This window comes from Amblyomma maculatum, chromosome 3 (genome assembly GCF_055883805.1).
Source record: "Amblyomma maculatum isolate TAMU_Amacu chromosome 3, ASM5588380v1, whole genome shotgun sequence".
Classification (NCBI taxonomy): Eukaryota; Metazoa; Arthropoda; class Arachnida; order Ixodida; family Ixodidae; genus Amblyomma; species Amblyomma maculatum.
In genome coordinates, this window is record NC_139346.1 from 154,433,085 (window position 1) to 154,457,019 (window position 23,935).

The 23,935-nt window shown below is 47.2% G+C and overlaps 1 protein-coding gene across 2 annotated transcripts in view; it reads right to left on the reverse strand.

The window, feature by feature from the left end:
* The window catches only part of Rbp (RIMS binding protein), a 375,020-nt gene that overhangs the window by 12,236 nt on the left and 338,849 nt on the right, over positions 1–23,935 (reverse strand). For both annotated transcript variants that reach the window (XM_084598275.1, XM_084598276.1), the window contains exons 26-31: positions 15,049–15,132; positions 7,957–8,127; positions 6,120–6,402; positions 5,173–5,621; positions 3,377–3,521; positions 2,214–2,314 (exon numbers count right to left, since the gene is read on the reverse strand). In XM_084598275.1, coding sequence (XP_084454401.1) covers positions 2,214–2,314; positions 3,377–3,521; positions 5,173–5,621; positions 6,120–6,402; positions 7,957–8,127; positions 15,049–15,132 — 1,233 coding nt within the window. The remainder of the gene's footprint in view (positions 1–2,213; positions 2,315–3,376; positions 3,522–5,172; positions 5,622–6,119; positions 6,403–7,956; positions 8,128–15,048; positions 15,133–23,935) is intronic.

Consider the following 23,935-nt stretch of genomic DNA (forward strand, 5'->3'; position numbering starts at 1 on the left):
TTCTTTCATCTAGGCACAGATGATAGTCGAACTTACTGCAAAAGAAGTTGCTGCAATGTGCAAGCTCTATGCGCGGTTTCAACGCAAATGGGTCATCGGTTAAGGCGGGGAAATTTTCAGAATTCTTCACGGTAAAAAAATTGGCTGACGATTACGACACTCTGTAATGCGAAATTTGAGCGCAGTTCACAAGGTGTTTTAGTTTTTCAATAATCTGAAGTAAAGAATTTAAATGAACACAGTCGAAAATAAAAAAAACTACAGAAAACCTTCTGTCGTTACGACGGAATTTCTGTGCGGTTTTTGACACCAATCTTGTTGCGACAACAGTAACATCAGAAATTTCTGTAGTTACAACATAAAACGTCAACACAAAATACTAAAGAACTACAGAAAAGTCTGACATTTACGACAGAACTACAGAAACGTTTTGTCGTATTTTCGTAAGGGTTCTATCGTTTCTTCTCGACTGGGAAGTATGTTTATGTATGGTATGCGTTGTTTGAGCATAGTCTATATTGTCCCCCATAACCATGCTTCAGAAGGTGGCGCTTTCATGACACCTGGCAGCGCGGCTGGCACCTTTGGTCGACCTCATTTCGGGCAGCGCGTGGGCGACGTGGGCGTGTTTCTCTTCTGCGCAAACATATTTCACCGGGGATAGTTTGCATGTTCTCCAAGTTCCGCGGTTAAGGGCCCGATGCGAGCGCGTTAATGGTTTCGGTCTGCGGCTTAGCTTTACGATTTAGGTTCCCGTCCACGCACTCTGCTACTCGCTAAATTACAGCTGTCTTAATTTGTGCCCCTATTATCTATAACACACCATCTCAAGCATACACAACGTATATGTATATATATATATATATATATATATATATATATATATATATATATATATATATATATATATATATATATATATATCCCAAGAGTCCCGTGTTCTATTCTCATGTCACTTCCCCATTTGAAAGCTCCCGAATTGGCAGGTGGAGACTCGAGTAAGAGTGTATACCCCCTACATGCCTGCCATCCATTGGCCTGCCAATTCCATCGTACCAGGGTAACGTTCGTAATTTTTCGCTCACAACGCCCCATCCCCACCGCACATCTCCCTCTTCCGATTGCAACATTACACTTTCACATTCCCTTCTCCCCACGCTGCTCCCATCACTTACACGAGCCACAGAAGTACTATTCCCTGTGATAGCTTGCAATGCTTTCAATAGAATGGTCCCCAGGGGCATCCTATGTCGAGTGCACTTGAGCTTCGCTTTAAGTGTAGGTCGTCACAGCGCTGATGGGTCCCGCGGTATTCCGACGCTGCCACACACATTCACAGACTGTTCGCGACGTTCGTGTTCCGGATGACCATGTGTGATCTTGCACCCCAGATCGGCCAGTGCCAACTGCTATGGGGTGCGCCCCCACCCTAGTATAGCTGCCCACCGGCTGCGCTGACGGGAACCGGGACACCGCAAGAGCCGTAAGGGCAGCTAAGAGCGGCGCTCTAAAGTACACAACACTGTATAGTCTCCAGTTGACAGCACTACGGGACTCAAATTCTTGCTTTTAGGGCACAGCAGCCCTGTTTTTTTTTATCAATGACGTTTGTTTTTCGGTATTAATGCCCGGTAGCGGAACAAGGATAGCGACAAGGATAGCTATAGCACAAGACACTCAACTCTTATTCCTCTTTAGCTGCTACACGCTGGCGTAAACGTCGAAAATCTAAGGAGGAGGAGGAGGAAGATGATGAGAAAGGCAGGGAGGTTAACCAGTAAAAGAAACCGGTTTGCCACCCTGCACTGGGGGAAGGGGATGAGTGGATATAAAAGTTGTGAGAGAGGGATAGTTGAAGTTAGTACAGTCACATAACAGACATGCCACATCACATCACGTCACAGTCATATCATAGCAAACTCATAGTCTTTCGATTGGGCCTGTGCTTTTCATAAAGCGGAGCAGTGCCTGGGAGGCCTTCACCGCAGACGATCGCCTTGGCCAGAGACCCAAAAATCTTAATTTCACTCAATGGGCGTCCATCTAGATGCTCCAGCGTACGGCACATACACTGCCTTTCCTCACTGTATATCGGGCACTCACAAAGAATGTGGCCTATAGACTCGTCGCATCCACAGTTTGTACATGCAGGTCGAAAATCTGAATGTTCCAAAGTAGGACCCGAGAAAGAAATCAAGCACATAATAACTTACGAAAGGATCTGGGTTGGGGCTCAGCTCAGCTGGATCGTAATCGTAGAGTGCCACCATCCTCTTGGGCTGCGGCCGCATAACACCTCCCCAGGAATCGTTGCCTGCAGCAAAGCGCGCTTAACCCGTGTTTCTATAGAAACACCTAGATTCACTTTTTCATCTTTGAGTCTCAATGTTATTGATAACATTGATACGTCTAACAGTCCCCTGAAAGCTAAATTCTTCGAAGTGCAGGAACATTTGGTCACTAAAAGTAACTCAGACGACAAATTAAATTACGGTACTTTACCTTGTATAGTGACTTATTTTGAATCACTCGTGCTATTCTGCACCGTAAAGTGCCCGAACCTGCAATCAATTCCCGCTGAGTGCACACTCGTGAGCAAAAGTGGTATACAACGCGAGACCGGTGGAGAAAGTCGGGAAAACTGCATCGAAATGACAATAGGGACAGCAGACAGCGACACATGCATGTGTATAAAATGGAGCACCGCCACGACTGTCTCGATCCCAGGTAGCTGTCGATAGATGGCGCTGCATTGCAGTTTTCCCTACGGTGCCTCGATGTCAGCACCCTAGTTTTCCCTAGAGTTACTATATATATATACACTTTGCCAGAGTTGCGACAAGGTGCCGCATAAGCAACCAAGTTGTGCAGCGAAGCCATACGTCGTCTTTGCGGGAGCGGAGCATCCAGACTTGAAAGCAGTTGAGAAGGAATTACTTTGATGGTCCTAATCGAGAGAAGTCAACGTTGCTACAGCTCGCACACAGCGCAGCACGCCGTGCCGATTACGGATGATGCAATGCAGCTGGGGTGCCCGTAGGAGCAATAATAGAGTCGAACGTTGAGCTAGTTGGTCACACATCTCTTGGAAGAAGGCAGCAGAGCAGGGAACAACACAAAGCATGCTTTGTGTTGTTCCCAGCTCTGCTGCCTTCTTCCAAGAGTGGTGCCCGTGGGGTTGGCTGCACGATGCTACATGGTTGCTTGGCGGCGAAAGAAAAGGAACGCGGAACTCTGGCAAAGCCTAGATAGTAACTTTAGTTTTCGCGAGCTGCGCCACAGGGGTAGTGTTGCAGTGTTGCATTCAACTTTGGCTAACAGCTGTATGCGCCTCTCCCCAACCACTAAGAGAAAAACAACAACGCATACACCTTACCTCTGTGCTGGGCGGGCCTCGACCTGGACGGTTCCGCGTTCTCGTTCTCCAAGTGGACCTCAGACACCATGTTACAGGGTACGAAGCCCACGCGGCCGTTGCATTCCCCCTTGTAGAAACCGTCCTGGTCCTTGCCGCCGTAGATCTTGCGAGAGAAGGCCAACATAAGCTGAGACATTGTCGACTTTAGATGAGGCACATAAAGTCGAAATTTCCCGCGACAAATTTCCCACGACGACGAGACAATTCGCAATAACAGGACCGGGCCATGCTTAATGGGCTGGCAGTCGCCACCGCCATCTTTTTTTCGTTTTTTTTTTCTCACCTGTTTTTGAGACTCTGTAATGCGAAAATATTCAGAATATAAAATGAAACGTTTAATCATCAGAGGCCGCGATAATTTATTGCCGAATAAGGCGAAACGGAGAGCTTGGCGCTTTCTTATAGTCCTGCAAATAGAATTACGATGATACTACTTGCATCGCAGAAATCGAATATCTGTGGCGTTCAGCTACTCAACCCAAGGTCGGGGGTTCGATTTCCTGCAGCAGACAGCTGCAGTTCGATGAATAGGATAGGCCAAAACGTTCAAGTACTAAAATTCACTGCATGTTAAAGCGGCACCAGAGACAGAAATAAAAAGATAACACCGATATGACGCTTATGTGTGTCCTACGATATTACCATACATATACAATACGCGCATGGGCAGTGCCCCACTTGTCACGGCCAGTATATTACAGTGTCAGCGGCCTGTGCTTCAACACAGAACGACCTGCGGCGTGACGCTGCACAAGAAGTTGACCAAGCAAAAGTAAATAAAAAAAAAGTCGATTCAACCAATTCGTGATTGCCACCTACCCTTTTATCACCACTGAAGCACACACCAAAAGCTAAACTAAAAAAAAAATAAAAGACGTGTCAAACGGAATGATTGGTGTGCGGTAAACAGAGGTTGGTAGAATTTTTTAAAAGCCGGATGGGTTTATTTGACGAGGCAGAAATTCTAGGCCTACAGCAGTTCTCTCCCTGTTGACTCATACACCTTTAAAAAATAGGCGAAAAGATGTTGATTACAACAAAATAGCGAACTATTGGTTTCGAGTAGATGGGGTCGCTGCTGAGGATGACAAGGAATAAGTGACTTGTAGGGTGCACAAGAAACTGTACCGAAATCGGAAGTGGTCCTTTGTGTGTGTGTGTGTGCGCGGTCAGGCACAGCACTTCCGCTAGCCGATAACGACAGTCGGCAAGACAATGCCTAAGGCGTCGGCCAGTACGCAGCCAACAAGAACAATTTTCCTCCCCATTCGCGTGTTCACTCTCTCGCGTCGCATTCGTGTCCATGCGCCAGTAATACGCGTTCTGGTTCGATACTACGCGCGAAGGGCGCGGCGAACCATTGTTTAGGTTATTACCAGATTATCCTTATCCCTTTAATTCAGTGGAGCCTTTCTCGCAAATGATTTAAGCATTGTGTCTCCCGAATTTTGTAAGATTAGTGTACAATATTACTGCGCAACCCCTGACGGCAGGGTGTGGGACATGATAGTTCGATATGTGCTCCACGATATACCCCCAGATGAACGGTGTGCTATAGCCGAACTATCTTTGAAGCTTATTAGGGCATTTTATACAGATTGAATTCTAATTATATATGGAACAATTTTGCTTTTCTTTTTTTTTGTGCCGGGTATAGTCGGTTCCGAGTTTATACAGATCGTAGCTAGTTTGTAGAAACGCAGTTTTGGAAAAGTGGTTATTTCGATGCCAAGAAACGATGGTAGCTGGCAGACCTTGATGAGGTCGCCTTCCTGGAAGGGTAGTTCTTCGTCGGCCGTGTCCGGATTGGGTGACATGGTCTGCGGGTCGTAGTCGAACAGGGCCACGAACCAGCGCACCCGCGGTTGTCTTTGGCCGCCGCCGCTGCGCCCACCACCACTACCCTGCTGGCGGCTGTAGCTGCCCCTGGCGGGGGGCGGCTCGTCGTCCACCAGGGGTCGCATGGCCCTCGAAGGAGGCGTCGGCGACGTGGGCCGGGGCCGCTCCTGGTAGGCGACTCCACCGTGCTGCGGCTCTCCACTGCGGGGACCCCGTTCTCCGCCGTGGTACCGGCCGGGGACCTGGTGCCTTGTCGCTGGTCGCGGCATTCCGCCCCTGTGTCCCATGTCGTACTTGGAGAACTCCTCCTCCGAGTAGTTGTCCACCACGCCGAGGCCGCCTCCATCGCTGTCCTTGCCCATGTCTGCACTCACGGTCAAGAACAAGAGAGAGGAGTTTGTTTCTTCAGTAAACACTGCGTTTCGTCAGATGTAAAGTTTATCGATTGAATCCCTCACTTCAGGAGTACGACAGCATGTTATATTATAAGGGCAGATGGGAGCGTAATTACGAAAAGACAGACCCAACAAGCAGACAGAAAGCCGCTAAGACAAGCGCTACAAACAACTATTGCCTACTCAGCTGGAATTGCGGAATGCATGTACGGCCATTGATGACTAAGGGAGCATGCCAGGAGAATGAAAATATAATAGACGAACCAAGAAAAATACAAAGGAAAAATAGCGCTTGCATGCAGAGCTCATTTTATGACGCTCATGTGTCTTGGGATACTATGCCTGGCATATACAATACGCGCACTGACAGTGCACGATGCCCCACTTGTCACGGCCAGTACATTAGAGTGTCAGCGGCCTGCGCTCAAGCCCTTTCGCGCACGCCGTACACGTGGCAATGTGCTCACCCATGCCTCCCGAGGGTCCGTAGAAGGGGTAGATCTCCTTGTCGCTGAGCGCGTCTTCCGGCTCGATGATGAGCTGTCCGGCCGAGTTACGCTTCTCGCTACGCCTGGCGCCGTGGTGGTGGCCCGGGTGCATCACGGCCTGCTGCTGCGTCTGCCCCATCATGGGGCCCTGGCGACGCTGCGCCACAGGCGGTGGCTGCTGCTGCTGCTGTTGGCCAGGCACGTGCATGTTGGCCTGCTGCTGGTACTGAGGGTGACCACCCTGCTGGTGCATCGGGTGCATCTGGTCGTGGGTAACGGAGACAGATATGGCTCAGTGCGGGACTCGCCAAACTCGGTCATTATCATCAACAGTGAGGCTACATCTACGTCAAAGCAGATAGCTGCCAGCGTGGTATCCGGTCAACCGTCTTCTGCGCTAGACATGTCATATATGTTCCAGTTGATTTTCTAATCCTAATCCAACACAATATAGCGCCAACTGTCCGTGGTGCGGAGCAAAACAAACACTATATCATGTCACATGGGAGTGCGGAAGGAATCAAACATTTCAAAAACACAAAACACCAAGTGCGGAGCAATGGGAGAGCCGGCTCACCAGCTGCGAGCTAGAGGCCCAAAGGGCACTCATAGCACACGCAAGCGAGGTGGCCCGACTCAGTGGAGCCCTGGACTAGCGGCCCACCCACGGCCAAGGAGGACACAGACTACAAGACGAAGACTCCGTCCTCTACCGCTACTACTTCTTAAAGAACCAATAAAGTTTTCATTAATTCATTCATTCTAATCTTATGGCGTCCCTTGACTCTTGCCGAGCCCTGCTGCGTTTCTGTACACGGGGAATCAATTCGGGATGCTCCTAATAACCGTCAGCTAACTCTTCTTACCCGTTGCATACCCCGCCCAAGTAATGTTCCTTCTCTTTATTCCCGCTTCACAGGGTTAACTCCGGTATGCTGTCAAATGGGCGAGTTGCTGTCGTGCTGACAGTATCATCTACCTCACCGTTGCGACTCGCGCTGCCTTCAGTCTAAATTATTTGTGCTAGACTCGCAAGTATCGCCCCCTTGGCCGAGTACTGTAAGGGTACGCCTTTTACCAAACCGGTTTTGCGGAATCTAGAAGCAGAGACAGCCGGACACGATATCAACGCAGAGTACCAGAGTAACGCAGGTTATGTTAAGCCGGCCGCCGACCAAGAGCTGAATTGGTAAGGTATTCACCGCTTTACCTTTCTTTGATTTAAGTAATTGATGCACAGTGAAAAAAAAATTAATATGTTTTTATCACGCATACTTTACACACTGCTGAAATTTGTTTGCACGATAAAGGCACTGCACGAAGTTCTTGCCTAGCTCACTCTTGCATGTGCACTAGGCCTGAATTAATTGTTCCTTAGGAGACAGCACTGGTAACCATTTGACGGCACAAACAAACAGCAATGAAGCAGGATATTATCCAGTAAAAACGCCAATATCGGTGTAATAAATTTCTTATGAGCAAATACTATGTCGGCGGATACACTTGCATGATAACTGCTTTATCGCATCAAACTTTTCAGACGAAGCGAATAATTCGGCTGGAGCAGATGCACAATGGTTCAAAGGCTGATCAATATTTACAAGGATTTTGATCCAATATTTTCCCGACGAAACAGGGCTACAAATAGCAATTTTCTCGCAAAAGATCTTTTGAAGGACCTCTCGGATGAACTTATACCTAAACCGCGATACTTGAAACGGTGCATACCTTTCGCCCTCGCTACACAGGGCAGTGTTATGTTTTTGACGGCTATATTTATGCGACGTTACATTCCCGGTGCACTATGGTCGATCACCTGGTGATGTGGCTGTTGCGTGTGATGCATGATGGGTTGGGGCTGTTGTTGCATGTTTTGCTGCTGCTGCTGCTGCTGGGGCTGTTGGTGGTGGTGGTGATGGTGATGATGATGCTTGCGTCCGCCGGGTCCCTGGACACCTCGAGATCCGCGACCACCACGGTGACCCAGCTGAAAGGGCGAACCAGAAGGCTATGTCTTGTACGCTGTTCGGAAAAGCGTATACGCTGTGAAGTGGCTAGCACTGCGAACAAGACTTTCAGAGGACTGACTGAGGCACCCACAAAAGGACCCAATAGCCTTGGACGTTGACAGCTAGGCGAGGCTGCGAGCTTTCAAAAACACTCCTGGTAGTAGGTCGTTCAGAAGGAGAGATCAAGGAAAATAATGAAAGTGCGTCACGCGATTCCATAGGATGGCCAACTTTATAGAGTGATAGGGAGGGCCTTAAAAAAATAGGAAATAGCTAGGGCGGCATAATATAACGATTTCATCTCGGTTCACATCGATTTTACTTTTCTTAGCTTTTAGGGATTGGCTGAAGCGACTCCCTGCAATCGCTGTGCTTGAGCGAATGACGAATAGGGAGCGCTGGGAGTGGCGTCGCGCGATCCAGTATACCTAAAAACTAAGAAAAAAAGGAAATGAACAAAAAGGGCAATTTTGTTTTGGCAGGCTTTTCTCTGCATCTGCACTTTGGTTCTCTTCCGTCACATATTACGGCCATCTCTCGACACCGCGACTCTGGCAATAACCGACTTGGGTCTTCAATTTAGAACAATACAGAAATGATGAAATGAAAAACTTTGACCGCGAGTCGTAAAAAAGTATATAGAAAAGACACCGCAAAAGCAAGCGGTAATTACGAAGTCTAGCAATAGCTTAGTATGCATAAACTGGGTAACATGCACTAGCTGCAGGCCTCTTAAGCACTCCATGACGAGCGCGGCGGAACGCTACATAACCCCGGTATGCTCTAAAGCTCCCTAATTCCAAACTATATTTCGTGGTTCTGCTGCATGCAGCCCCATGCAGAAGGATCGCTTACAGCACAATCTGCTTGCACGCACGTTGTAGAATGCAAAAGGAAGCGACATTGTCATACTACAAGCAGAGAGAAGCAGGGGGGTGAGGGGGAGGGGGGTTAATTCATGCGTTGGTGGGAACTAACTCGTACAAGTAGCTTCAGCTGTTTCAACGCAGCTATAGAAGAAAAAAACCCGCATTTGCATTTGGCTCAGGCTGAGAAGTTCGTCTCAGTCTTATAGTAAAGCGTAGGCGTTCAGGCTGTCCTAAAGTTTGAAAAATGGAGCTGAAGCGTTCAATGTACCTATACCAATACCTATACCAATGTACTCATGTACCTAATCTATAAAACTGAGTAAGCAACTAATATACCTTTGTTACGCTACCCAACGGTGGAATGCAGTTGTTTCTTCCTTCGACTTTATGAAAACAGTTATTACAATGATTACATAATTCCGCACTGACCAACATATACACAGAAAAGAAAATATCTTGTGCTTTTCCTTGGAGTCGGTCGCTAACAACTCCTTTTGTACCCATCTTATAACGAGCCCCTTATTTTTCCTAGACTCGGTCGCAGCAAAGGTGGGGTAGCTAACAAAGGAAAAAAAAAAAGTTACAAGGGCCCAGGAATGGAAAGGAAGGATAATTCAAAGGATAACTGTATCATTCTGAACCACAAGAAACAAGCAGTTATTAGATGCTTAAAAACGTTCCGTTTCTTCCTGAAATCTACACCATTTCTCGATTGTGTCACACTGTAGCGCACATAGGCAAAGCTGAATAACTGCTCAAAATAAGAGAACAAAAACAAACGCTCACGTAATGCAATAACTATGTCACAGGCTGAATTTTTTTTTTTTTTTTTTTTTTTTGTAAAAGGCGCGCTTTGACTTTCTTGAGCTCCGGGGTCAAGTTGCAACATTCGCGATTTTACTTTACAATTTGGGGTGATATTTTATATATATTTTGCAATGAGAGCTTTCCTCGCCAGCGGCGACGCGACGCACCAAACGTTGACCATTCGCAGTACTCGCTGTGCCAACTAGGAGAAAACTGAAGGAATAGCCCCGAAAATTTCCAGCATTCGAAGTGAGGTCCAATACGGCTGTAGCTGTGGTGATGACGTGATTATCATGCCGTGATGCAACGGTCGTCGCGGATGCTAATATGTTTCGCATTCCGTTTCAAAGCAACTGCTCGAACTTTTTAAAATTTCATTCTTCTCCGCTTTCTACTTTCGAGAACCACTCGGCTCCGACAGACGCTGGCTGCATTTTACACAGCAATAACGCTTCAAACAAGTGCATAGTAGTATATTACGACTGTATGCTTGTATGACAATGTGTAGGAATATAATCAGAGAACTTCCAGTTATCGAAGCAGTAATTAGGCGAGTCATAAAGCGAATGTTGGCGTTTCTACTGTGACGTGGCGCAGTGGCGCCGGCATGCGGCAACAACAGGAACTAATTCGCGATCTCATACGCCGTAATCGCAACAGATGGTGTCCGGTAAAATATTCTTTGTGACTTCAGTGTTTTCAGTTTGAAGGCGGCTTTCAAAGTATAGGCTGCGTGTCTTAGTCGATTTCTCAGTTAGGAAGCAACTCTGAGAACCAGAGTTCACTATCGCGTCGCACCCTCAAGGCGGAGCTTAATCGCCTCTTAATATTTTCTTCCGCACTTATATACCCTTATAGAACTGGCTTTTCTTCCAGAATTCATAAAGGTAACTTTCGAAAACTAGAAAGCCTATTTCCAAACAAATTCTCGATGGGCGCTAGTGAAGGCTACTTTAAAAGGTCTTGCCCCGCTTATCTCAGAAGGCAGAGGAAATGTCGTCCCAACCACGATACTGCCTTATTCGTCAAATAATCATATATACTACGCTGCTGCCTTGGTGGTCTCTGTAGAGAAAGAGCTATAGTTTGAATACCGCCTCCAGAGCATTGGCCCTTATTTCCACAATCAAGCGACGGACTCTGTCTCCCTGAATATTTTGTGGTAAAATGAGACAAGAAAAACACTTGTTTCTTGCCAAAATTGAGACAAGTTGAACACAAGGTTCAGCGATTTATATCAGTAGGCCGTTTATTACTGCGATATGGTTGACCGCGCAATACTTGAAGCAATACTAGAGCCAGTTCATTTGCTTTCATACTTAAGCAGCCTGAATCTGCTTTCCCAAAAGAAAGCAATTGAATGTTCAGCGTGCGTATATTCTATTGGCCCTGCCCCTAAAGATAAATACTGATATGTGACGTAAGTGAGACGTTGTGGCGCCATTATCGCCCGCGTTGCCCGAGCGCGGAATGAAAAATAGACGCAATGCCTATAGGCATACGTTGAAACGATGGTTTTCAATGCAGTTCTTTTATTTCATTGTGCATGTATAATGTTGCCCTTGGTAAAGAGCAACCGTGAACATCCAGGACAGATTTCGAAATATTGAAATGTCATTTAAAAGGCGGAGCATTTTTAAAACACAGCGAAACGTATCTATGGGCAGCTGGCCCGAGTCGGGAACAATACCCATAAATTTATACTTAAGGAAAACTTAACGAAATCCCTTTCTCGTTTTATAGAGTGTCAATAGAGGCCAGTGGTTGAAAGCTGGAAAAGCTTTGAAAAAAAAAAGTGAGAAAAAGAATGCTGGGTGATTTCGAAGGGAACGATTTGTAAAATTCTACGCCTGCATTATTTCCATGAAGGACTGCGCGTTGTATACTGACCAATGTTCTGTTGCCATAAACAAAGCACAGTTACGAGCGTCGGATTCGTTAAGTACATATGAGCAGCCGAAGCAGATGCGCTTAACGGCCCCATGATACCAAATTTTCGGTGAATACGCGGGCAAGTGGCGCCATCTGGCGCTGCCACCGAGATTTTTATTTGAACGGTTGTATATCGCGCGGCGGCGGCAATCCTGGGCCCCGGCGCGCACGCACTAGAAACTCTCACAGACCAACAATTTTGTGCTTTCGCAATGTCCTTATTGTAGGTAGTAATTAAAAAATCGTCCGCAGTTAGTACTGCTTCACTTGACGATATTTGAAGTAACACTTACAAGAACACTCGCGAATTTTTGAAACTGCTCTAAACCACATTAGGGCACCTATGAGTGTTCTGTAACCTTGGTGGACGAAACCGGGACGGAAAACGAAGGTTGAAAATGTAGCCGTTAAATGCTTTCCAGCATCAAAATGTGAATCCAGACAACTATCTCCAAATGTTCACTTTTTGGTGGTAGCGGATTGGGAGCCATTTCAGCAGTATGTCCGGCATTGCAATATACATTTATCGGGACGTTTGAAGGTGGACTGTCTTCGAAATGGCGTAGTACACTTTTTCACACTATTTAAAGCACTCGCCAGCCGGCTGCCTCTACTGATGCTCTCTGCGACAAGAGAAATATTTAGGTAAGTTTTGCTTACACACACGCGGTTCAGTCAATATTGCCAATCTCTAAATTTAGCGGGGTTCTACATTGTTTGGCGGGCAAACATGTTAGGAGGCGGGATTTTTATCGATTTTACTATTATTAAATTATTAAATTGGTTCACAGGAAGGGAAAGGCGCAGTAACTGTCACACTTGCTCTGTGGACACCCGAACCGCGCCGTAAGGGAAGGGAGGGAGGTGGGAATGAAAGTGGACAGAGAGAAAGAGGAGCCGTAGTGGAGGGCTACGGAGTAATTTCGACCACCTGGGGATCTTTAACGTGCGCTGACATCGCACAGCACACGACGCCTCTTCGTTTCGCCTCCATCGAAACGCAGCCGCCTTTGTCGGGTTCGAACCCGGGAACTCCGGCACAGTAGTCGGGCGTCTTACCACTGCACCACCCCGGCGGGGCTCGATTTTTGGGTCCTTTTGTCGTTTTTATTGAGGTTTTTGTGGCACTAGATTTTTTTATTATAATAGAGCATATCTTTTGGAATCAGATTAATTTCTGCAAGAAAAAAGCACATGACTTCACTGAAATCTGAAGATGATGTATATTCGAAGGCTCCCGTACGCCTTGGATTGATTTATGCGGCATTTTTTAGTGCAGTCGTCGAGTTTGCTGATGACGGATATGCGGTACGGCGGACTGGGACCTGTAAATTATGTGAAGTAAAGAAAAGAGGGACCCTGTGTTTCGGGAACAAAATCGCTGTCGTTCAACTGCAATTAACGAAGCCTATTCTCGTCAGCTAGGACAGGGATGCTTGAGACAAAATTCTTTCCTTCGAGCTGGCGGATATTTCTCTCTGTACTGATGCTGCTATTGTTGAACGCGGAGGTTGGATGCATGTCCAGTCACCTAAACATTTTCACTTGTAAACAGGGAACCCAATGTTGATAGGGATGGCGACTATGTGTTAAATATTCGAATCAGACTCCGAAGGCAGAGTGTAAATGTTGCTCTCACAACAAACAGTTCGCAAATGTAATCCAAATAGTCGGCACGATGTGGATGTGTACGTTCACAGAAACGCTGGAATCTCGCCTAGAACGCTGTATGAGCGGACAATCGTCTACAGAGTGCAAATTACGATGGAGCAGACGGCGTATTTTTGCGAGTAAAAGCGCCAGAAGACAACAGTTTGTAGTCAGGAAAGAAGGACGCACTTTTGCTACTTTAATTTAAACCTAGAGATGTAGGCATCTAGATTACTCCAGACAATGAAAGCATTCTTTACCATAAGTTTGTGGTCAAAGGAGAAAATATGCTTTTTAATATATTTAAAATATTATTTGTATTGTTTATAGGCCAAATAACAATAAAATGCACAAAGGTATCATTCTCACGTAAATAATGAATTTGGCGGGATTTCAGCGGGTTTTGCGGCTTCCTGTTGAAGGTTTTCTACTTTTGAATTGACAACACTGGTGTTGTGCTAATTTATCGCAACCGTTTGGAAAAATTCTCCCGCCTCAACCGGAGGTTCATTTGCGCTGAAACCGCGCACAAAGCTTGCACGTTGTTGACCCTTTTGTTATGTAGTAAGTTTTACCATATTGCTTACCGGGGTCGGCCGTGCAAGATGAAGAGCCGGACCATCTGCGACGAGATTGAGGAAAAAAAGACGCCAACGCTGTTCCTGGCAAAAGACAGTAGTGGCGCTATCTGGCGTCGTTGGGGAAAAGCGCCGCTGTCTGAAGAGCGTAGGCAAGCGTGCCATGTTTTCTTAATGATGCTAGATGGCGCCACCGCTGCACCTTTGTCGAAAAATTGGCGCCTGCATTTGACGCCCCTTCATTCTCGTCACAAGCAGTTCCGGGTCCACATTCTAAGTTTGCGTCGTTATGAAACCTGTCGCTATCCCCCTGATCTCGAGTCATCTCATTGGTGGAAACGCCGGAACAGAATGTCAGTTTGGTTGCCACCACTTCCGGTTCCGGCGTTTCCACCAATCAGATTCCTCGGGGTCGGGGAGATAGCGACACTTTCCATAACGACGCGAACTCGGAATATGGACCTTGGTTTTTCAGCATGTGGGGCCAAACCAAGCCTCCACTGTAATACTTACCCGACAACAAAAGAGTAAACAAAGCGCTAGCTTTCTGCTTGGTTTCCCCGCAAACGTGCCTCCGATTGAACAGAACAAATTTTCAAAACGGTACCGATAAGGTTGCAGAACGCTGTAAGGTTACATGGGTCGCACTTCCGACTCGTACCGCAGTACGATTAACGGTGTCTAGAAAGTGCTCTGCTTTTGAAATGACGATTCATAATTTAATAATCTGTTCTGGGTGCTCACGATCACCCTTAACCAAGGAACGTCATACGCGCAATATAAAATTAGGAAACTTCTGAGAAAACTTTTGCTCGACGTATTCTGATGGGCGTTAAGCCTACTTTTCACCGCCAGTCTGATACGGAATCTGCGCGTGCCCCCTTTGTTTTTGAAAACAGTCTCGGTTGACAAAGAGGCAAAGGAACGGGATCGTGTAATCGCCGTCATTCGAGATAGACATATAGAAACGCCTAGCGTTGTTCGCACGTTCCAGAGGCGGGGTATAGAGAGACACAAACACACGACACGAGACGGATACAGACACACGACGCGCTTCACTCACCTCTCCGTTCTCCATCATCTCGTCCTCAAGCTCTTCCACAATGTCGGACAACTCCGAGTGGTTCTCTTCGACGCGTTCCGCAGACTGCGCAGCAATCAGGGCAGTTAGGACACTGGCCGCGCTATAAGTCGGACAATTAAAGCTAACGCGTATTTAGATACGTATTTCGGTTTCCGCCTCAAATGCGTTGAACGGCACTGTGCCTACCGCCCGCATCTTGAACTTATAGTTGAAACTATAAAGAAGGTACCCCACCAATCACGGAACTAAGGTTACATCACCTATGAGGCGCGAGTTATGTTCAAACGGCACATCTTTCCTTGTTTCTTGGTTAAACAAAAAAATACCCATTCTCTGTGCAGACAAACACCGACACGACAAATCGGGGTGCCTTATAAACATCACATATTACAGTAATGCTAGTGCGGGTGCCCCACTACATACAGCTGCTTTATAATGTACGTACTTGCTAAGACGCATCTGATGCAAAGAGCTTAGGCACAGTGCGTCAAAACAAGTGACTAAATTCCGATGCCCGGCTAGCAAATAAAACGATATATTGTTCTCGTATTCGCGCCTAAAGTCAGTAAACCGATTTACTTCACCATAAGCTGCAACGTGTGTGAGAATTATTGTTCGGTACGAACTATACCGGCGCTGTTTAGTTTCGAGAAAGAAATATTTTATCGCAAAACATCTTGGTAAGAATACTAGATCACTACGAAGTTACAGTTTGTAAGAATGCATATAAGAAATAAAAACAGCATTATATCTGTCTGGAAGCAATTTGCAATCAATAGCAATAGCACTACGCAAACAGCTGGAAAAAATCTAGTGCAAGTGCTGTTATAACGCCACTAACGTTTTCCTGCAGTGCAGTTTTACCACACAACAGATTTAATATGCATATACTGCAGCGAGCCTTTGTCTTATCAAAGCGCCAAGAAATGAAATCAAGCTTAAAAAGAAAGCATAGCAAGAATTGCAAAGTAAGAGCAAAAAGAAGACAAATAGTAAACTATGCCAGTAAACTACCGGATGCATACTGAAACACAAATAACAAAGCACAATAACAGGAAACACATAGGGGAACACAAATGAGATGATAAATGTGCTGACTTTCATTAGCCACAAAGTGAGATTGACACAGAGAGACCACAACATACAATACCACCGGTGCAGCAGTAATGACTGCCGACCAACAACAGCAATGCTCAGTGATCGAAACACACACATTTAAAGGCGTAAAGCTGCGCCCAGGTGTTACCTGCGCTACGGCCAGCTGAAAAGCAATTGCGTTGTAGGTATGGTCACATGTATCGTCACTGTTAGTCTGGCCTCATATGTCTTCAACGAGATACGAATACAAACTACCATGTTATTTTCCCCGTAAAAAAAAAAAAAAAAAAAAAGAAAAAAGAAAACACAGCATGACAGCACGAGAAAACTATCTAAAGGCTAACTCCAGTTTTTTTTTTTTTAATTGACAATGAAATAACATTATTTATGCCCAGTATAACTACTTTAAAAGAACAAACCCAGGCAGGTGAGAACAAATCTAGGTTCCGACCAGGCGATGACGACGCAACAGACTGTCCACTGACGTTACGAGTACTGTCACAAAACCTACAGCGCGCGCATTGCTTGGCTAAACTGGCGATTGTTAGCGACAGCTTGGGTAGTTCTTTACCTGATGTGACCAAAAGCAAGAAAGTTTTTCCCTCATGAAAACTAGAGCCTATAGGGCCATTTTGTTAACCTACACCACCTACACCAGTGCAGCAAAAATCCATTGTAGGTACAGGAGATTTGCTACACTGGTGTAACTGGTGTAGTTTTAAACAAATGGCCCTAATATCGATGGTTGTACATCCAGTGACGTCACAGATGCAATGTTGCCCGTCGAAATTTCGCTGGGAGTGGCACATATTAAAATTAACTTCCGCGGCAGCAACAAAACAGTGTCCCGCTCTGTAATTCGGCACAAAGGACCAGAAAACTGCGGAGAACACATAATGAAAATTTGAGTAAAATCTGAGGAAGCGGAAAACAAAACCAGAGTTGGCTTCAAAGTCTTATTGAGCTTCCGCCATACTATATAATAATTGGTTCTCTGGAAGGGAAAGGCGCGGTAACTGTCTCACTCGTTTTCTGTGGACACCTGAACCGCGCCGTGAGGGAAGGGAGGAAGGTGGGAGTGAAAGTGGAAAGCGAGAAAGGGGAGCCGTAGTGGAGGGCTACGGAGTAATTTCGACCACCTGGGGATCTTTAACGTGCGCTGACATCGCACAGCACACGGACGCCTCTTCGTTTCGCCTCCAGATGTCATTTTCAAAGACCTAAATATTGAATTAAAATGTTAATGTCGAGGGAAGAATCGGTATTACCGAGCATTACTTGCGTGGCTGCCCAAACTCACAGACGCAGAGCCACATGTCGCAGAAAGAAAGTAACGCTAATGTTGGGAACATGTAGTATGGATTCACAGTTTACCCAGATAACGTTGTAGTGAAATTAAAAACAATTTTCTTGATGATTTTGCTGAATTACAGCTAATTAAGCTGATAAGATGGTTGTTGTAATGAAGGAAGCCAGTCTCTATTGCTCCCCTCAATTTATACCGGAAGTGGTATGCGGCAGCCTTCAAGTGGTCAAAAAGGAATTTGCAGAATAGAAGATGCTATTGATTGAAACGTTCGGTTGAATGCTAAGCGAAACAGAACTGTTGTGAGCACGGTGCTAAAAGCTTATGCATACGGAAACGCCGTAAGGCACTCGCACTATTACCGGCGTACAAAATAGATTTGAGATTTCTACAGGTATTGAAAAAGCTAGCCAGCGAACTAGGCGACGGTCAGTGTTTTATACGCGAAATTGCGCCGAGATAATGAATACCTATAGGATGCACTCCTTCAGTGAGCTAACGCAGGCCTATCGTGCCGAGTGACTTATCTACCCTCCACCTCACCCATCTTTAGACAACTACCACGAGACGCTCTGGCGACGACTACAGACGCGCGCCCTCCCGTCCCCTTATAGTGCGTCTCACTACCACCCCACCATCACCGATCCCTCCTGCACCCTTTGCAACAACCCCACCAGTGGGCGAAGGTGGTCTTCGCCCACATCCTGTTCCAATGTCCGGCGGATCCTCCCCCGCGGGGTCTAGAGCACCTTACCACCTGGGAGGACTGGGGGACCCTGTTGCACTCTGAGGACCCGGTTCGGCAGAAGATCGCCACAGACTGGGCTGCCGACGTCTGGCATGTCTGATATGTCTAATCGTTCGTTAATACTTTGTCGTTAGGAAGAAAAGCAAACGATTGAACAAACAACAACTGAATTTACTGGTAATAGAAAAGGGAGCTCTTTCAAACGCGTCCGTTTCGGACCAAGTTCGTTTAGCGACTACTCGCCACTGTGTACCACTCTCGTCTTCTTCATCGTCCCAGCTCTCCCCGTCCTCGCCCCGAAGCCCCTCTTTACTCCCTTTACACTTTCACTCCCACCTTACCCCCCTCCCCCACGGCGCGATTGCGGTGTCCACAGAAAAACAAGTGAGACAGTTACCGCGCCTTTCCATTCCTATAACTAAATCAGTGAGGGGCGCCTTCCAGGAACGGCGAGTGCCTGGCGCGATCCAGGGGCTCGAGCGGCGTCCTTTTCGAAGGGGACAGGAGGTCATAAATTAGACCGCCCGAGTGTCCGAAAGAGCGTGGGTGGTAGGTCGAGTGTTCCCCGCGCGGACGACCGTTCTTTCGCGAACAACGTTCACGACAGAACCATAGGAACATGAACGTTTGAGTGTAGTGGGGTCGGCCGTGCGGGGCCCAGGGGCATGTATGCTCCAAACTCCTCTGTTTTAACAAAGTTATCACCACCACCACCGATTGGAGCCGAAAACGATTCAGTTGAACGCAAGGAATTCAGGCGCTACTTCGTTGTGACATGACAGCACCAAACCTGACGAGAAATGAGCATTAACCTGCAAACGGCAATAAGATGTCAGGAAAAAACCTTCTGCTGAACTTCGCTAAAAGAGCCCTTTGCGGCTTCGCGTGGCGTTTGTGTACGCTCTCTGTGCTAGAATAATGATAACATTCAAAACTATCAGACTGACTACTCCCACAGCGGTACAAGGGCCTCTCTCATATTTCTCCAATTATTTATTTCCGCAAATCCCCGCAAACTTCCTGATCAAAGCTACACATTGTCGCCCTAGGCCCTCTCAGTTTCCACCGTGGTTTCGAGCATCCGACGAGACCAAGGAACTTTCACCAGCACCTAAGGAATACTCGGCTGTATTAGAAAACTATATAGGCAGAAGAGTGCGATATCCTCCACCGCGCAGTTCTCTCAACAGAGTGGAAGCTGTGATTTGGGGCCAATTACAGACAGGATCATACCCAAGCCTACACATACTAAACAAAATGCATCCTATCATTACGCGGACAGATGTCCGTGATGCGACGGAAAGCCCACACTATATCACATCACATGGGCCTGTCAAAACATAGACGTGGTCCCCAAAATATGAAACCCGAGTGTGGAGCAATGGGAGACTGCTGTCCAGCGACAGCGAGCTTAGTACAGCGAGCTTAACGAGTGACAGTGGCCAGCGGAGCCCTGGACTGAGAGCAACCTACCATTGGTTAGAAGTGGACGAGGTCAACGGAGAAGACCCCTGTGGGTGCAACAAGTAGCCACCTCTGAATATGTCCCGAAAACCATCAAAAATAACATAGCGCTAAATAAAGTTTTTCCTTCCTTCTTTCGCTGAATCGGGGCTCGCTGGGAAAAATTACCCTGGGGAACGGAGAGTGAGCAGTAGCATTCTCACCTCACAGCGAACACCTCAACCAAGTGGTGTGGGAACAGATGAGGGAAAGAATAAGAGCAGGACCAGTGAAATAGATGTCTTAATGGAGGGCTTCCCAAAATGTTCGAGCGACAGGAGGCACAGCTTACCTTAATCTTCGCGTTTCGTTCACGTCGGAATGCCTGTCGCCGCGTTCCCGGGGCAACTAGCTGAGAACTCTAACCACTGAGCCAGCCGGAGGATGGCAGAAAATCTGCGACAAATTTTGAGAGCTATGCCCGGCTACTGGGGAAAAAATGTAAGTTGGTTTATGGGAAAGTAAAGGCGCAGTACCGGTCACACATTCCCGTGAGCACCTGAAAGTCTAGGAGGTGTTGACCTGAACTGAGCTGTATGGAATGGTATGAAGTTGGGATTGAAAGGAGAGAAAGAGGTGCCGTAGAGGAAGGCTACGGAGTAATTTCGACCACCTGGGGATCTATAACGTGCACTGACATCGCACAGCACATGCACGCCTCTGTTTCTCTGCCATCGAAACGCAGTCGCCGACGGTTGTTGTTGTTGTGGCTATAGCAAGACGGAAAAGAAAATGCACGGGCCTGCTACTGGCTCTGTAGCTGAGCCACCTCCGCTGCCTCGTGCGGACAGAAAAGATAGATTGTATAGAAAGGGAAAGGCGCGGTAACTGTCTCACTTGTTTTCTGTGGACGCCTCAACCACGCCGTAAGGGAAGGGAGGAAGGTGGGAGTGAAAGTGGAAAGAGAGAAAGGGGAGTCATAGTGGAGGGCTACGTAGTAATTTCGACCACCTACGGATCTTTAACGTGCGCTGACATCGCACAGCACACGACGCCTCTTCGTTTCGCCTCCATCAAAACGCAGCTGCCGAGGTCAAGTTCAACACGGGTACTCCGGCACTGTAGTCGGGCTTCTTACCACTGCACCATCCCGGCGGGGCGGACAGAAGAGCAAATAGAGAAGAAAGGAGAAAGAAGAGGGAGAGAAAGAAGCGATCCGCCGCAACAGCCATCGTCCACCACCGAAGAAGCAGTGGCGGGTGCAATGACGGTCTACAATAGATAAAATTCGGCGGCTGGCTAGCCCCCGCCGCAAGCGGCGTTGACCTACCGTCACAGCCCCGTAGGGCCAGGAACTGCCACCCCTCAAAACGTCCCCCCTTCGCCGGCGGTCGAGTTCGAACTCGGGTACTTCGGTTCAGTAATAATTGGTTCACATATGCTGCGCCTTTCCTTTCCTGTGAACCAGTTATTAGTGAACCGGAGTACCCGAGTTCGCCGGTTGTCTAGTTCAACTCGGGTACTCCGGTTCAGTAATAACTGGATCAAAGGAAAGGAAAGCCACAGCACCTGTCACATTTATTCTGTGGACACCTGAACCGCGCCCTACAAGGGGAAGCGAGGAATGTGGGAGAGAAAATGGAAAGAGAGAAAGAAGGACCGTAGTGAAGGGCTGCTGAGTAATTTCGACCATCTGGAGAGCTTTAACGTGCATTGACATCGCACAGCACACGGACGCTTCTCCGTTTCGCTGCCATCGAACGCAGCCGCCAGCGGCCGGGATCGTACTCGGGTACTCCGGCACAGTAGCCGGGCAGCTTATTTACTGCACCACCGCAGTGGGCTCCGGTTCAATGGTCGAGCATTTTAACCACTAAGTCACCGCGGCGATGTGGTTCAAATGGCCTTGAACTAATTTAAAGTAGGTGACTACCCAAATGTGAGACAGATACTGCGCGTTCCTTTCCTCCAAAATAACTAAAAAGTATAAAAAAATCGCGGAATGAAAGCTCTCGCCTTTACCCATCAGGCGAAGCTTCGGCTTGGTTTGGTTTTGGTTTTGTGGGGTTTAACGTTGCAAAGCAATTCAGGCTATAAGAGACGCTGTAGTCGAGGGCTGCAGAAATTTCGACCGTCTGGGGTTCTTTAACGCGCACTGACATCACACAGCTCACGGTTACTCTAGTTCACTGTAACACGGGCGCCTTGGTTTTCGCCTCCATTAAAAAGCTGCCGCCGCGGCCGGGATTCGAAGCTTTAGCATCTCCATAATTCAAACCGTCAAACCGCGTGCAACATTGCTAAACCATGAATACCATGCTTAGCAGAGCTTTCGCTCGTATCATTAGGCTCAAGACTAGAATCAAGCTATACTTGAACCTCCACTCACTATTTTCCCCTAGTATTATGCGGCTCAGTAATTCTAAATGAAAACGACAGGGTAAAGAAAGCGCCCGCAAGAAAGAACAAGACATGCACTCAAATTGGCCATTACACCAAGCCACGACACCGGGAACGTTAAACCAAATTCAAGCCCTATGCGCCAGACAAGGCGATCAGTTATTTGAGAATCGTTCTGAGTGCCCAGTCTGGCAATTCGGGAAAGAACCGAGATGCGCATAAGTTGCAATAAAAGCAACCAAGAACACTCAAGAGACAGAGAGAGGTGCGGCGAGCGTGGACAGGTGCAAAGATGGGCACAGCTGAGTTGGACACGGGTCAAACGCTGGACGAGGAACGTGTTCACAGCCACCACCAAACGGGTCGGTACCACTGCACGTCATTCGCAACACCACACGGGGGATACCTGCGTTTGCTGGGCGTCGAAAGCGCGCGCCCGGCGCTTCACCCGCTGCAGCAGTGCTGCCATCTCGGTATCCGATTCGGAGTCGCTACCGTCGGTGTTCTGGCTCGAGTGGCACAGATATGACACAATACGGACATAACAGGGGACATACACGCAAGAGAAGGGGAGAAAAGCGAGAAATGAGAGCTTGATGTCAGTGAGGAAGCAGTAAAGATAATTATGTTAATTATAAAAGAAATGAGAGCACTGTACAACCTGTAGTGTAGAAATCTGAAAGCGCAAGCGTTGTTGCTGCTCTTGTTGTGGCACTAGATCAGAATTTTGACTGTCGTACCTCGCTATAACCAACAAGGATATAGCGAATTATCGGATAAAACGAACTAAGATCAATGTTTGGTTGGTCTATGGTTTATTTATATGGCAATTCTGTATAACAAATGAAAATCCAAATTTGACGCTAGGTCGGTTATAACGAAGCAGTGTTTTGCATTAAAACGGCAAAAATGCGTAAAAGGAGCCCGAAAAAACAACAAGAAACGCAATTTTTCAATCGAATCATCCGCACAGGAGTCTGTTTAAGTCGCGCGGGCGATTTAAACAGAGCGGCGACAAAAACTAGCACCAACAACCCATGGCCTCCGAGATCACATCTCCGCACGCGGTGATCTCGGAGGTCATGAACAGCCATGGCCGAACTCTACCGTCGCCGCCGCCGCTGCTCGGTTCCGGCCCTGCAACGGCTGACAGGCATGTGACTGGATTGTCATCACCGTTGCCTCGTCATGGCGTGAGCCCCTGCCGTGCCTTTGCCACTGCGGCCGACCCGTGCACGCGCTACGCTCCATGACTCCGTTGAGCAAATTGTGCACGGAGGCAATATCCCTTCTTAGTATTCATTTTTACTCTCCAGCACGGAACGAAAAGCGAGATTTCATGCTTATACCAAGCATTTATTAAACAAAATTGTTCGTTGTCGCACCTTTGTGTTGTCCATATATTATTCCGCATTGTGTTTCGTGTCATTAGCGAACTTAATTACAGGAATTTCGGTGCACACGTTTATAACGAATATCGGATATAACGAACACATTTTCGCGCCCCGTACTACTTCGTTATAACGAGGGTTCGACTTATATGCTTCATTTCTTTCTGTTTATTTGTTATTTTTGTAAATTTTTGTCAATATATTTATGAAAGTTTTATCACCTTTCCAGCTTCTAATGTTTTTATTCTTCATTTTCCTCAACGCCCGCCAGCATCCTTATGCTAGACAAGGAGAATTGCGGGTACGTTCGCTTGGCGTAGAGCAGTGGTTAGGACGTTCGGCTGGGACACGGAAGGACGCTAGGTCGATTGTTGACGTGGACACGGTTTTTGAAGCGAAAGCTTCACTGGCCTAGTTCAGCTTGGCATTCGACCTTGAAGCGGAGGTGCGATGTTACAGCTACGGGACGTACCACGTGAT